The sequence below is a fragment of the Gossypium hirsutum genome, chromosome D01 (genome assembly GCF_007990345.1).
Source record: "Gossypium hirsutum isolate 1008001.06 chromosome D01, Gossypium_hirsutum_v2.1, whole genome shotgun sequence".
In the NCBI taxonomy this organism is placed as follows: domain Eukaryota; kingdom Viridiplantae; phylum Streptophyta; class Magnoliopsida; order Malvales; family Malvaceae; genus Gossypium; species Gossypium hirsutum.
This window is the reverse complement of record NC_053437.1, coordinates 61,231,995-61,243,761: the sequence shown is the minus strand read 5'-3', so window position 1 is coordinate 61,243,761 and position 11,767 is coordinate 61,231,995. Positions and strand designations below refer to the sequence as shown.

The 11,767-nt window shown below is 32.9% G+C and overlaps 2 protein-coding genes across 2 annotated transcripts; both read right to left on the bottom strand.

The window, feature by feature from the left end:
- Positions 1-4,425: 4,425 nt before the first annotated feature.
- Positions 4,426-6,456, bottom strand: LOC107922344 (uncharacterized). The gene has a single exon (XM_041087594.1). The coding sequence runs from the start codon at positions 5,937-5,939 to the stop codon at positions 4,611-4,613; it is 1,329 nt and encodes a 442-aa protein (XP_040943528.1). The 5' UTR covers positions 5,940-6,456; the 3' UTR covers positions 4,426-4,610.
- A 1,951-nt stretch (positions 6,457-8,407) lies between these two features.
- On the bottom strand, positions 8,408-11,519 carry LOC107922063 (serine decarboxylase). Its single transcript, XM_016851893.2, has 5 exons — positions 10,764-11,519; positions 10,286-10,517; positions 10,010-10,203; positions 9,770-9,906; positions 8,408-9,403 (listed from the first exon to the last, which is right to left on the bottom strand). Exons 1-5 carry the CDS (start codon positions 11,071-11,073, stop codon positions 8,840-8,842), a joined length of 1,437 nt encoding a protein of 478 aa, XP_016707382.2. The 5' UTR covers positions 11,074-11,519; the 3' UTR covers positions 8,408-8,839.
- Positions 11,520-11,767: the final 248 nt, after the last annotated feature.

Here is an 11,767-nt window from a genome sequence, read left to right as displayed (position 1 = left end):
GTAAAAGAAAAAAAAATTAAATTGCTCAAAACGAAAAAAAAATTAGGGACCAATTGTATAATTTAACCTAAAATTTTCGTTTGAAATAATGATTTAACGTGCCACGTCAGTTTACCGTTACACCGTTAATGGCAATTAACGCTTAGTGACTAAAATGTTACAACCCGATAACGTAAGTGACTAAAACATAATATTTCAAAAATAAGTGACTAAAATATAATCTGAGGGAAACAAAAGTGACTTTTTTTAATAGTTTACGCATTAATCAAATCTTGGAATTTTGTAAAATTCAACCTATTTGCTTAAAATTTGAATTTAAATTAAAAAATTAATTTTTAAATCAACATTTTTTGTTTAGATGTATATTTTCTTTTTAAATCATGGTTACACTAATATACATAATTTAACAACTTATAGTCTCTTGTACGAGTGTTTGAATCGAATCTCGTTACAATCACTTCTCACAAAATTATCTCAATTTTAAACACAAAAAAATGCCATTTACCGATGGCAAAATTTCGTCAGTATATATCCAAAAACCGTCGGTATAGCACCTTAGAACCTATACCAACGAAAAAATATTTCCGAACAAAAATGGGACCGTCGATAAAATTTTATCAATATAGGATTATAGTAAAGGAGATTCTCTGTCAATATAGACCCGTCGATAAAATTACTGTTAGCCGATAGTTATCCCAACCAATTATACATATCTTATTTATGACCGCTAATTTTCAATTTTGACCTTTAAACTTATATTCACAGCTTTTCTGTCAGTAAAAATTTAAATTTATTTTTAATTTTTATAATTATTCAATACATTTACTGACAGATTCAGCTGTTGCTACGTCGGCAAAAGTGTAAAAAAATTAATTAAAATCCATGAAATTTTAATAAAAGTATAAAGAAAATAAAGAAACAAAGCAATTTTTTATATTAATTAACATAAATGTCGAAAAATGATAAAATTTCCAGATTACAAAGTTAACAAATACTATGAAGTTTATCAAAACAGAATAGATACCAAGAGGCTATTTTATTAAATCTTCCATACTTTTAAAATAGATTTGATCATGGGTCGGGTTGATATAAAATTCTAGGCTCGAGTTCGGTTCGGCTCGAAAAATAAACTTAAAATTTTGCCTAAACCCGACTCAGATAAAAAATACTAAACCCAAGTTTGGTCCAGCCCGCTCATATTAAAATTTTTTATATTATTTTTTATATAAAAAGAAATTTAAAAAATATAATACATCAAATACACTAAAAACATTAAAATAAATATTTTCCAACAAATTGAAAATATATTTTAAAAAGATCTTTATACTTAAATAACACTAAGATAGTTGCATATTAGCAAGCAAATGCCTATAAAGTAGTAACAAAATTAATAATAAAACAAGAGTCATACAATATCCAAACAATAACAACAAAATAGTAGCAATATAATAACAAAATGACAGCAAAACAGTAGTAAACAACAACAAGGGGAAAAATTAGGTTAATTTGGGCCAAACTCGAGTCAAAAATCTTACCCGAGGCCCAACTCGTTTAGAAAATTGGTCTTATTTTTTTGTCTAAACCCATTTTTCAGATCTATATTTTACCCAAACCCTCACACTTTTCGAACGAACCTTTGGACCTAGACAGATGGCCCGACCCATTATCACATCTACTTGGTTAGCTTTGCCTTCAAGGTTAATTTTATTCAAGCTACTATATCCTTAAGAAGGATTTGTCTTTAAAAATAGTTCATTGTTATGTAAACAAAGCCAACAATTTTTAAAACAGATTCTTTACAAGGGCAACATTGGAGATGAACTTTAAGTCGGTGGATTTTTGAAAACTTGAACACAAAATGATAGAATAAACCTTCATAATACAAGGTATTTGCATCTCAAAACATTGCTATGATTACTTTATTAGAAATTATACATTCATAAGAAAGACTGTACATAAATCAGCTACCATACACACATTATTCCAGTAATTTATAGCATGCAGTCAAGTAAAACAATATACAGAAAGGTTTAGTGAAAATCAAAAGAAAAATATCAATTCATTAATGTGAATGTTAATCAATAAAAAACCTATGTAGTTGCATTATTAGTAAACCTTTACTTCATTCAACGCTTTTTCTTTGCCATCGGGTGATCACTAAAGGGGTCAAAGACTCCTCTTGCGGAGAAATCTTCCATGAGTCTCTCCATTCCTTGATGAATTCATCCCAAGCCTTTCTTGGGGGATTCAAGATGTCAAAGCTAAACTTTGTCCAAAGAAGACCTTTTTAAGTCAACACCGTTAAGATTAAAGGTGATGAGCGGATATTTGTTACATATTTTAGGCTCTTACTTGCTCACATTTGCATGTGGTTGTTGTAATTGAAGATGTTGAAGACGAAGCTGCTGCGGGGGCCGATACTGAACCAGTTGCTACTGCCGGACCAAACTCAGCATTGGAGAACAGAGGGCTTGAACATCTTGATGAAGAAATTGTAGGATTAGATAGAAGCACCAAATACTTGGAAAATCAGCTTATAGGATGGATATTCTTACCGATAAATGAAGTCCTTTGGTAGATTTGTTGAACAAAAAGGAGGGGCTGATTTGCTTGTTTTTTGGCTCTGAACTTTATTGGATTATGTTTGTTGCTTTCAAATTTTTATTGTTGATCTTTTTTCTCTGGCAAACTTTGCTTATATTTCAGCTTGAATTCTTTCCTTTTAACTATGATAGTATCTGGGTTTCTTTGATTATCAATGCATCTTTATCATAAACATTCATAGTTATTATACACGTAGTTAAGTTTTTAGATTAGGGAGGAGTATTGATTAAGAGGAAAAGTTTCTTAATCAATCTTTTAGTAATTTCTTTTGCTTGAAATTATTAACAACTCCTCTAAATGAACATTTACCTTCAATGCGATAGTTTTATGAACAACAAAAACAAAAGACGAGGTCAGGATTTTCTATTGGTTAGGGCTATAGAGCCAGTCTTTCAAAAATGTTTTTCACTTATCCCAAAAACCCCAAAATAATTTAAATTTTTAACAAATAATAATTAAACTTAAATTAAAAATTAGTTATCTTTTCATGAAAAAAAATTAAAATCAATGTTAACAATAGAAAAAGATTATTGGTTATAAAAAAATTTTGATATGAAAAATAACAGACTTTATTTTTCATATGAAATTAAATTATATTAATTTCCATGTCCATGTCCTTTTCTTTTTAAGCTGTCGTGTCAGCGGTGCTCACGTCATAGTATACTTATGCATGTCCATGCTTCATAGATTTTATGTTTGCTTATGGCACACACAAACAATTGTATTTACTTGCATGAAAATAGCTACTTTTTTTAAATGGACATATGTATCTTGACAGCAAACTGAACAAAATGAATAAGCAGTATTGAGAGCAATCGTTTCACCTCTACATTTTCACCAAGTAGTGTTATAGATGTTTTTATTATGTAACCATTTATGCATACAAGGAAGTCAATAAAAGATCTATAACATACTTAAAATGGTATGGACCTGCTTAAACTCCACCACCAGTAATAAATAAAGGACAGTAATAACCCATAAGGTTAGATCGATGCTCCCTTCACTGTTCTTTCAATAACAGAGGGGTTACTCCAGGCCAGAATCAAGAAATCCTACTATATATAACCTCTAATACACTCAGGCAGCATTTCGAGACACTCAAAACGTTGGGTTGGAAGGCTATTAAATGCTCTCTCTCTCTCTCTCTCTATATATATGTATATATAGGCAATGTTTGCAATCATAGTATCAAGAAATCGATCCCATGCACGGTCTATCTCTCAAGAGTCTCAAGACATAGGTAACAGATAGGTAAATGTACCGTAAGAGTCAGATTTCATTATGTTCCCTTTACTTAAAAAATGGACAAGTTAATCCCTATACGTTGGATCAAAGAGCAAATCTGTCATTTCTGTTAAAATTTTCATCCATTTTTACTATTAAAAACTAGCATGGCTAACAAAATAATCAGCATGCCACTAGTAACTCATGTTGATATACAGGGACTAGTTTTTAATAGTAAAACTAGATGAAATTTTTAACAGAAGGACCAGTTTGCTCTTTGATTTAACGTATAGGGACTAATTTGCTCATTTTTTTAGTAGAGGGAACAAAATGCAATCTGACTCGTAATACAAAGCCTCTATGGTACTTCTACCATAACAGATACAAGGCAATTTAGGAACTTGAATTAAAAATAAAAGACAACCATAGAGAAGATTGCCAAGCTTGCAGAAGCTACACATCAACCAACAACATTTAAGATGAAGGGAAAGAGTGAGAGTCCAGTCATATGGAACAAAAGAACCCTAAAATCAAACAAATGTAGACATGAGTTGCAATCTAATGTACCCTAAAATTAAACATATTTAAGATGTAAAATAATAAACAGCACATCCATCTTATAGAATAGTGGAACATCTAAGAGAACCAAAGTCTAAACACACTAGCAACCTAAGACAAGTAGGAAAAGGCCATATCCAATACAGTAATCATAATAATATTAACCAACAACAAAATAATTTTGCATCAAGGCCTTGGCACTGCAGAAAACAAAATACATGGTTTTAATCGGCAGCTAACTCTTTTCGCTTCAACTCTAATGCCATTCGTTCATTCTCGAGCTTCATCCTCTCATTTCCCATTCTTATCTTTTCTAGTTCGCAATCACTTTTCTTACTGAATCTCTGCCACTTGAAACGTTGTTTCTCCAGTTCTAGCATGTCCACTTGAATTTGCAGTTTCTGTTCTTCTAGCTGAAGTGAGCGGGATTCAGTCCACTGCTTCTGTAACCATGCAGCTCTTGAGTAGTCAGGTAGGACTTGGTTCGTATCAGCTTGGGCGACTGGTGGACTGGAAAATGAACTTTTGTTGCAGTCCTGAGAGTTCAAAAATTTCTGGAAACAAGCATCTTCATGGACTTGGCTTTGTCTAGATCTCTTTGTAGAGCCCCCTGGTGCACCAAATATCGCTCTGTTATCCCCATGTGAAGCATGATTCTCCTCAAGTTCATCATGATCATCAGTTTCCATGTCATGGTCATCATCATCAAGATCATCACGTTGGTGCCTCCTTACATCGTCGTTTTCATTCTCATCTCTTCTTCTAAGAGCCAATTGCAAGGATCGCTGCAATTTTAGATCATGAGGCAGATGCAATCTGTTCCCATTATGATAAGAACACATCTCCTCGTAGAAAAGATGCTTTGAGCTTAAAATTTTCCTAACATCATCCTTTTCTTTCTCTGTTAAGTAATCTATAACATCCAAAAGTGCCGGATTCTCAACAACTTGACAAGAAATGCCCCTACCAAGCATATCATATAGTTTTTTATACCTTTTATTCAGGTCATTGAACTTATCTTCACACTGTTGAGGAGAAACATGATAGCCCCTCTCAGCAATGACTTTCGAAACCGATTTCCATTTACCCTTCGTCTGTAGAACTGCAAATTGCCTCCTTATCCCACCACCACAATCCCCCGCCATATCCTCCCCTATATAAGACACCGCCGTAATTAGAAGCCTCACCATTTTATCAGTCCACTTCACACGCTGCCATGGGGATCCTTTCTTGCCTTTATTCCCGTCGTTATGACCATCAACACCTTCTTCTGCAAAACTAGGTTCATCCTCATCACTAACTGAACATTTCCCTATTTCCATCTTGTTGTAATCTATCATTGTAACAGGTTGATCAGAGTTCTGCATGGTCCCCGCCGTGAGCGGAATACCAGGATGAGCAGAAGTGCCACGGCGAGGGTTAGGGTGGTGATGATGATGATGCATATTATGTGGGTTTTGTGCACGATGATGAACCATCATTGATCCTTGTAAATCAAGACCTCCAAAAGAACTCCCACCAGGAATTATTCCTCTTGATAAATTGCCTTCCATTGCCAATTTCAAGATTTCATGTCATTTCCCCTTTGAAGCTATTCAGCCTAATCTATAAATATCATTCAAGCACCCAATTAACCAAAAACAATCAAGCACAACATGTTCTAATCTTCCCTTTCAATACATTTCAATCTACCGAACAAAGCCAATTAGAAAAAAAAAATCCCAAATTAACCAAGCTCACCAAGCTAAACAAGCATACATTAACATATTTCTACCCTTTAATCACAATTCCAAAAAAAAAATTGATACAAACTAGTATAACCTACATTCAACATCACCAAAAACGTAGAGAAAAAAGTCACGCGCCAAAAGAAAAAAAAAAGAAAGAAAGCTTTCCTGAAATTAGGACCGATAATCGAGGAGTTGGAATCATCAACTATTAGCTGAGACTAAGTTAATGAAAGCAGCAAAAATGAAAACTGACAGGGAAAACTTAATACAAGTTGCCAAAGCGTTTTATATGTGAGGGTTTTCGGCTTTTGTATAATTATTTATATTAAAAACTTTTACAGGTTCAATGTATGGGGAAGATGGGCTCCATTTTTGACATATTTTAGTATTTAAGAGATGAATAAAATATTCATATATTTAGTATAAATTAACAAATTGATTAATTTTTCAATTATATTAGATTAGACTAAATAGGTTCAATTTGATGTTGAATCCCTATTTCCATTATAATTTTTTATTTGGTTACTATTTGTAATTGTCTTGTAAAATAAATTTTGGAATTTTTTTTATGAGTTAAAATTTAATATTATTAAAAAGAAAAAAATAAATAATATAAATATTTTTTTCATTATAACTCATATATATTTTTAATAATATAAAATGTAAAAATATATATTAGAATTAAATACAAAAAATATTTATTTCATAATGATGTATGTAGTAAATAGAATAAAATTATGAAAAATTGAGTTACCCAATTTTGATTTCGAAATTTTTTTATAAAATTTGAAATTTTCTATTGTTTCTACTTAAATAATTAAATTTATTTTTCAAAAATTTGAAGATTTTGATAAGAATGAAATTCGTTTTTTTTAACAATATCATTATAGATTCGGATCATATTTGTTTTTTTTTATATAATGTTTAGGATTAGTTATAGCTTCTTCCCAACCCATAAATAGGAGGATAATGCGCTTCAACGCACTCAGACCCATATCCTACTGTGTTGACAACAATGCCCATGCCAGTCGAGTTAGGACTCAATCGACAAATGAAATTAGTCTTTTAAATCTTTCCTTAAAACACACCTTTAGGGTTTTTATTTCTTTTTAATTGTAGAAAAATGTAATTATATAAATAATTTTTTATTTTAAAATTTTAAATTTCTTTTAATAATTAGGGAAGGGGAATGAAATTGCTTAGAATCGAATTCAGATTTTCATGCCTAAAACATAATACTCTTATTATTGAACCAAAAATTTAAACCTATCATAAAAATAATAAATGTCACTTTAATCCCTCCTAACATTATTGCTACTATAATAATAACAATAATAATAATATAAATTATAAACATATTGTACTACAAATAAATTTGATTGAAACTTTAATATGTTCTATTTTTATGGAGATTAGAAAGAGCATATGCATGAATATTTAAGATGGGTTTGGATGGATGATTGAATACAGTATGGCGTATTTAGTTTACTTTTTGTCTTGCATTACAATATCGTTATAATATCTAATTTCACCGTCATCGTAATTTTTATACGAACCATAAATAAACGCACCGCCCATCAAAAATTCACCCTTAATGTTTGAATTTCTTAAGTAACTGTTTGAATTTCTTAAGTAACGCACGCAGCACCAAATATAAAAATATATAATTGTTGGTTAGAAATTAAATTTTAAACACAAATATTTTATTATTTTACTTATAATTCAGTTTATGAAAATATTAATAATCGACAATAAATTTAAATTGTTTTACAATAATTAGATAACTAATACGTTATCATCGCGGGGAACTCTACTGATGAAGTTAATATATTAGTGTAGCAGTTGAATGAAGGTTTTTCCCTCAAGGATGTTGCTACTCTTAATTATGGGTATAATTGAGAGATTGATACAAGTTACTCAAGTTTAACACAAAAAAAAAAAAACAAATTTGATTTGATAATTATTGAATCGAGCTCAAGCTAACGATTGAATCGAATTCGCACTTAGTAATACTTGATTTGATCTAATGTATAAAACTTAATTTGTTCAATTTTTTTAATATAAGAGACAAAATACAATCTAACTCCTAATATAAAAACCTTCATGATACTTCTACCTTCGGGAGCCTAATCAAACTATTCATATTTTTATATTATTATATTACGTCATTTCCCTTAATATATATTATTAACCCTAGGATTAATGACCGAGTCGAGCTCAAATTTAAGTTCAAGCTTGAGTACAAAAAGTAATAAACAAGTTCAAGTAACTCAAGCATATCTCAAGCCGAATTCAAACTTAAAAATAAATATTCGATCAAGCTCGAGCCAAATATCAAGTTCAAGCTTAACAATATTTTAACTTAGCTTGACTCAATTACACCCCTACTCTCAACTCCTTGCTAAGAGAAGTGCAGCATAAAAATGACGGCATAATACTTAATCGAAGTGTGGTAGGAGCATTACAGTACATATGCCTTACAAGACCAGACATAGGTTAATCAATAAAGTTGGTATATGAATATGTCACAAGCCGCACACAAAAGCCCCTGACCAAGGCAGACAGATAGTCAACATATGAACATGTCGATAGGCACTACTATTTACCATAACAATGAGAATGTAAAACGAAAAACTTATGAATCTAATCGATATTTCATTAAAACCAAATGACAAGCTGCATGAAAATAGAGGAATTCCTGAATCATAGACTGATATTTTTTTTCACTTGTGCAGAGCACAAACGCAATTCGCTTTCCCTATCTCTGCTGCAATACAAGGAGGTTGAACATTCCCTTGATACCAAGTCGACCGTTTTTCAACTAATTCATTCAAGAAGAAATCCAGTTTTTCGATTGTCACATTAGGCATCACCACCACATGTGCTATATTCCCTTCACAAGCAAGTTGCCACCTACGAACAAACTCCTCATCCCGGGGCCGCTCAAACACAACCGTACTGCTGAGTTCATTTAGCATAGCACTAATCCCCGCCTCGTGCAGTCGGTCTTTCAAGTAGTGAGCATTTCTGAGGCATTTCTGAACATCTTTTTGAAATCCTTTATAACCTTTTCTATTGAGAGTATACCAAAGGAAAAGAGGAGCATGACCATTCCGACTTCCCATGATCGTAGCATCCCTTGATGCTAGGTATTCAACATTGCTTGAAAGCACATTGATGTGTTCCATCCTTGTGATCTGAACACCACAAGGCATTGGACAACCCACAAACTTATGGCCAGAAACACTCACACTTCCAATTGGCTTCTTGAAACTAACCTTCGGTGCCTGTTCACCACCAAGAATGATATCAAGCTTAAGACAGAATTCCTTTCACATCTTTTAAGAATGCCAACAAACATCATAAATTTTTTGATACATACATAGACAGACCATAAAAAGCAAGAAACGACTCTTATGGTACTTTATCTCTGTTCTTTAGAACTACTATTCCTGAATCACTTTATCTAGCCCTGATTTATGCCAAAAACCAGAGGAAACCCATACCAGCTTACATTATAAAACTTGCTAGAAAGGAACAATAAATTGGAAGAACAAGAGCAGTATGTTCATGCCTCACATGTGACGAGGGAGCTTTGCTATCTTCCCTCAAAACCAGCATATGAATCAGGAGCTATACATGTGATAACGTACCCGTTTGACAAAAGGCATCATGAGTCCAAATAAAGCTCCATCACAATGAATGTAGAATCGATCATGTGAAAATCCACATTCTTCAAGGGTTTGTATCACAACATCAAGATCATCTACTGCTCCTTTTACAGTTGTTCCTGCAGCAAACATCATTAACCAAGTTATGCCTCTCGTTTCAATACTTATTGGCATGAACCTGTGACAGTGTAAGGATACATATGCTAGAGAGGCGAAAGAGACCTATGTTAACGTTGAGTATAGCCGGTTTGTCTTTATTAGCAAGCAACTTCGGTCTCAAATCACTGCAATCAATCTCACCCGAGACCAAAGTGTCAACCTTCACACACTCCATACGATACATTCGTGCAGCTTTAAAGACAGAGTAATGAGACTCTCGTGAAGCATACAAAATTCCATCGGGAAACACTTCCCTCCTACAAAATTCAATCATCAGTGATTTTTTTTTCAATTATAATAGTCAAAATGTAAATAACCAAGTTTTAAACAAACACTAACCCAACTAAAATTCCATGAAGATTGCCTTCTGTACCACAATTTGTAATGTAACCCCAGTATTCATCCTTTTCTATTTCCCACAAACGGGCAAACCAATCTAGCACACCAACTTCAAACTGCCTTGAATGAACTCCATAGTTGCTTTCAATGAATGGGTCTCCAAGATTGTTGATTGAGAAATGTTGCAACTGTGCTAATGCACCGTAATCGAAGTCCAGATTATAAGGATAACCTGCAAAATTCGCACTTCAATCACTAGCCCATAAAAAAATATAAGCTACGATCTGGTTGTAGACAAAAGCCGAATCTGATTATGGATGCAAAAAAACAAATAAAAATTTCGAAAAATTAACAGTTAAAAAAGATTTCTTCAATATTTTAGAACACAATACAAGATTTACATTTACCGGCGTCATATTGTATTAGTTTCTTCATTTTTAGTTAATAATCACAAGTTTTGCTTAGTTACACATCATACCTAAATGGTACTTTGTCCGCTCCATAAGGTTTTTGCGATATCGAGCCAAGACGCCAGCCATCTGAGCTTCCTTGTCACCAGTGACTTCATCATTAACTTCAGGCTCAGTTATGGTCAGACACGTGGAGTGCACGTTCCTCCCCAACACAATGTTCCTGCTTTTCTCCGACGGCTTCTCCACGCCATTCTCCGGTACAACGGGAGTCAACGGCTCCACTTTAATAGCGGTAGGTTCAAAGTTACCCTTCAAAATCTCTGCCTTCCCATTCACGTTAGGCGACGGTGCCTTGGTCTCGGCGCCCCCAGCCATGAATACTTAGATCGGAAATGAGAAGGGTTTGGTAGTTTCTACACTGATTATAGATCAGAAAAATATCAAAGACAATGGAGATTGAGATTGAGATGCAGATGGTGATGGCGAAGAGATTCTGCAAAGCTTCGATTACATTTATAGGCGGCAGCCATCGGCATTTGCCTAAATTTCCCATGCTTAATGGAGATTGGCTCGTCTACTGCCGAGTCGTGCCGAATCTGCTTTCTTCTTTTTTTTACAGGAACTATTCAATTTGTATTATTAGTAGTTACAGATTGAAAGCAAAAACAATAATAATATTAATAATATTTTAATCTAAAAAAACAGAAATTAAAATAAAGTAATGGTAGTGTCAGTGCCGCGTGAAGGTAGGTTTACAGATACTTTGGATTGGATGGCTGAAACTGATTTGTGGAGATCCATTAAATTTGGGGAACAGAACCCACTCTCCCTTTCAATTTGCATGTAATTATTACTTAATACGGGAGAATATGAGTTTTAGTGTATCGGAACACATTTATGCATAGCGTCAAAAAGAGTGTATATGATCAAAACATATAATAAGATTATATAAAAAAATTGTAATTAGTGGGTTTTAGTGTTGAGTGCTACAACTATTATTCCCGAATTTATCATTTCATTACTATTTAAAAGTTTATTTTGAATTTTTTAAGGTAGGACGAATGTTTTA

What these genes read in the sequence shown, in the direction of transcription:
- LOC107922344 (XM_041087594.1), bottom strand. Translation starts at nt 5,939, where the DNA reads ATGGAAGGCAATTTATCAAGAGGAATAATTCCTGGTGGGAGTTCTTTT.
- LOC107922063 (XM_016851893.2), bottom strand. Translation starts at nt 11,073, where the DNA reads ATGGCTGGGGGCGCCGAGACCAAGGCACCGTCGCCTAACGTGAATGGG. An exon ending in GCGGACAAAGTACCATTTAG is followed by an intron (nt 10,518 to 10,763) that starts GTATGATGTGTA and finishes CGAATTTTGCAG; the next exon opens with GTTATCCTTATAATCTGGAC. An exon ending in TATACTCAACGTTAACATAG is followed by an intron (nt 9,907 to 10,009) that starts GTCTCTTTCGCC and finishes TGTTTGCTGCAG; the next exon opens with GAACAACTGTAAAAGGAGCA.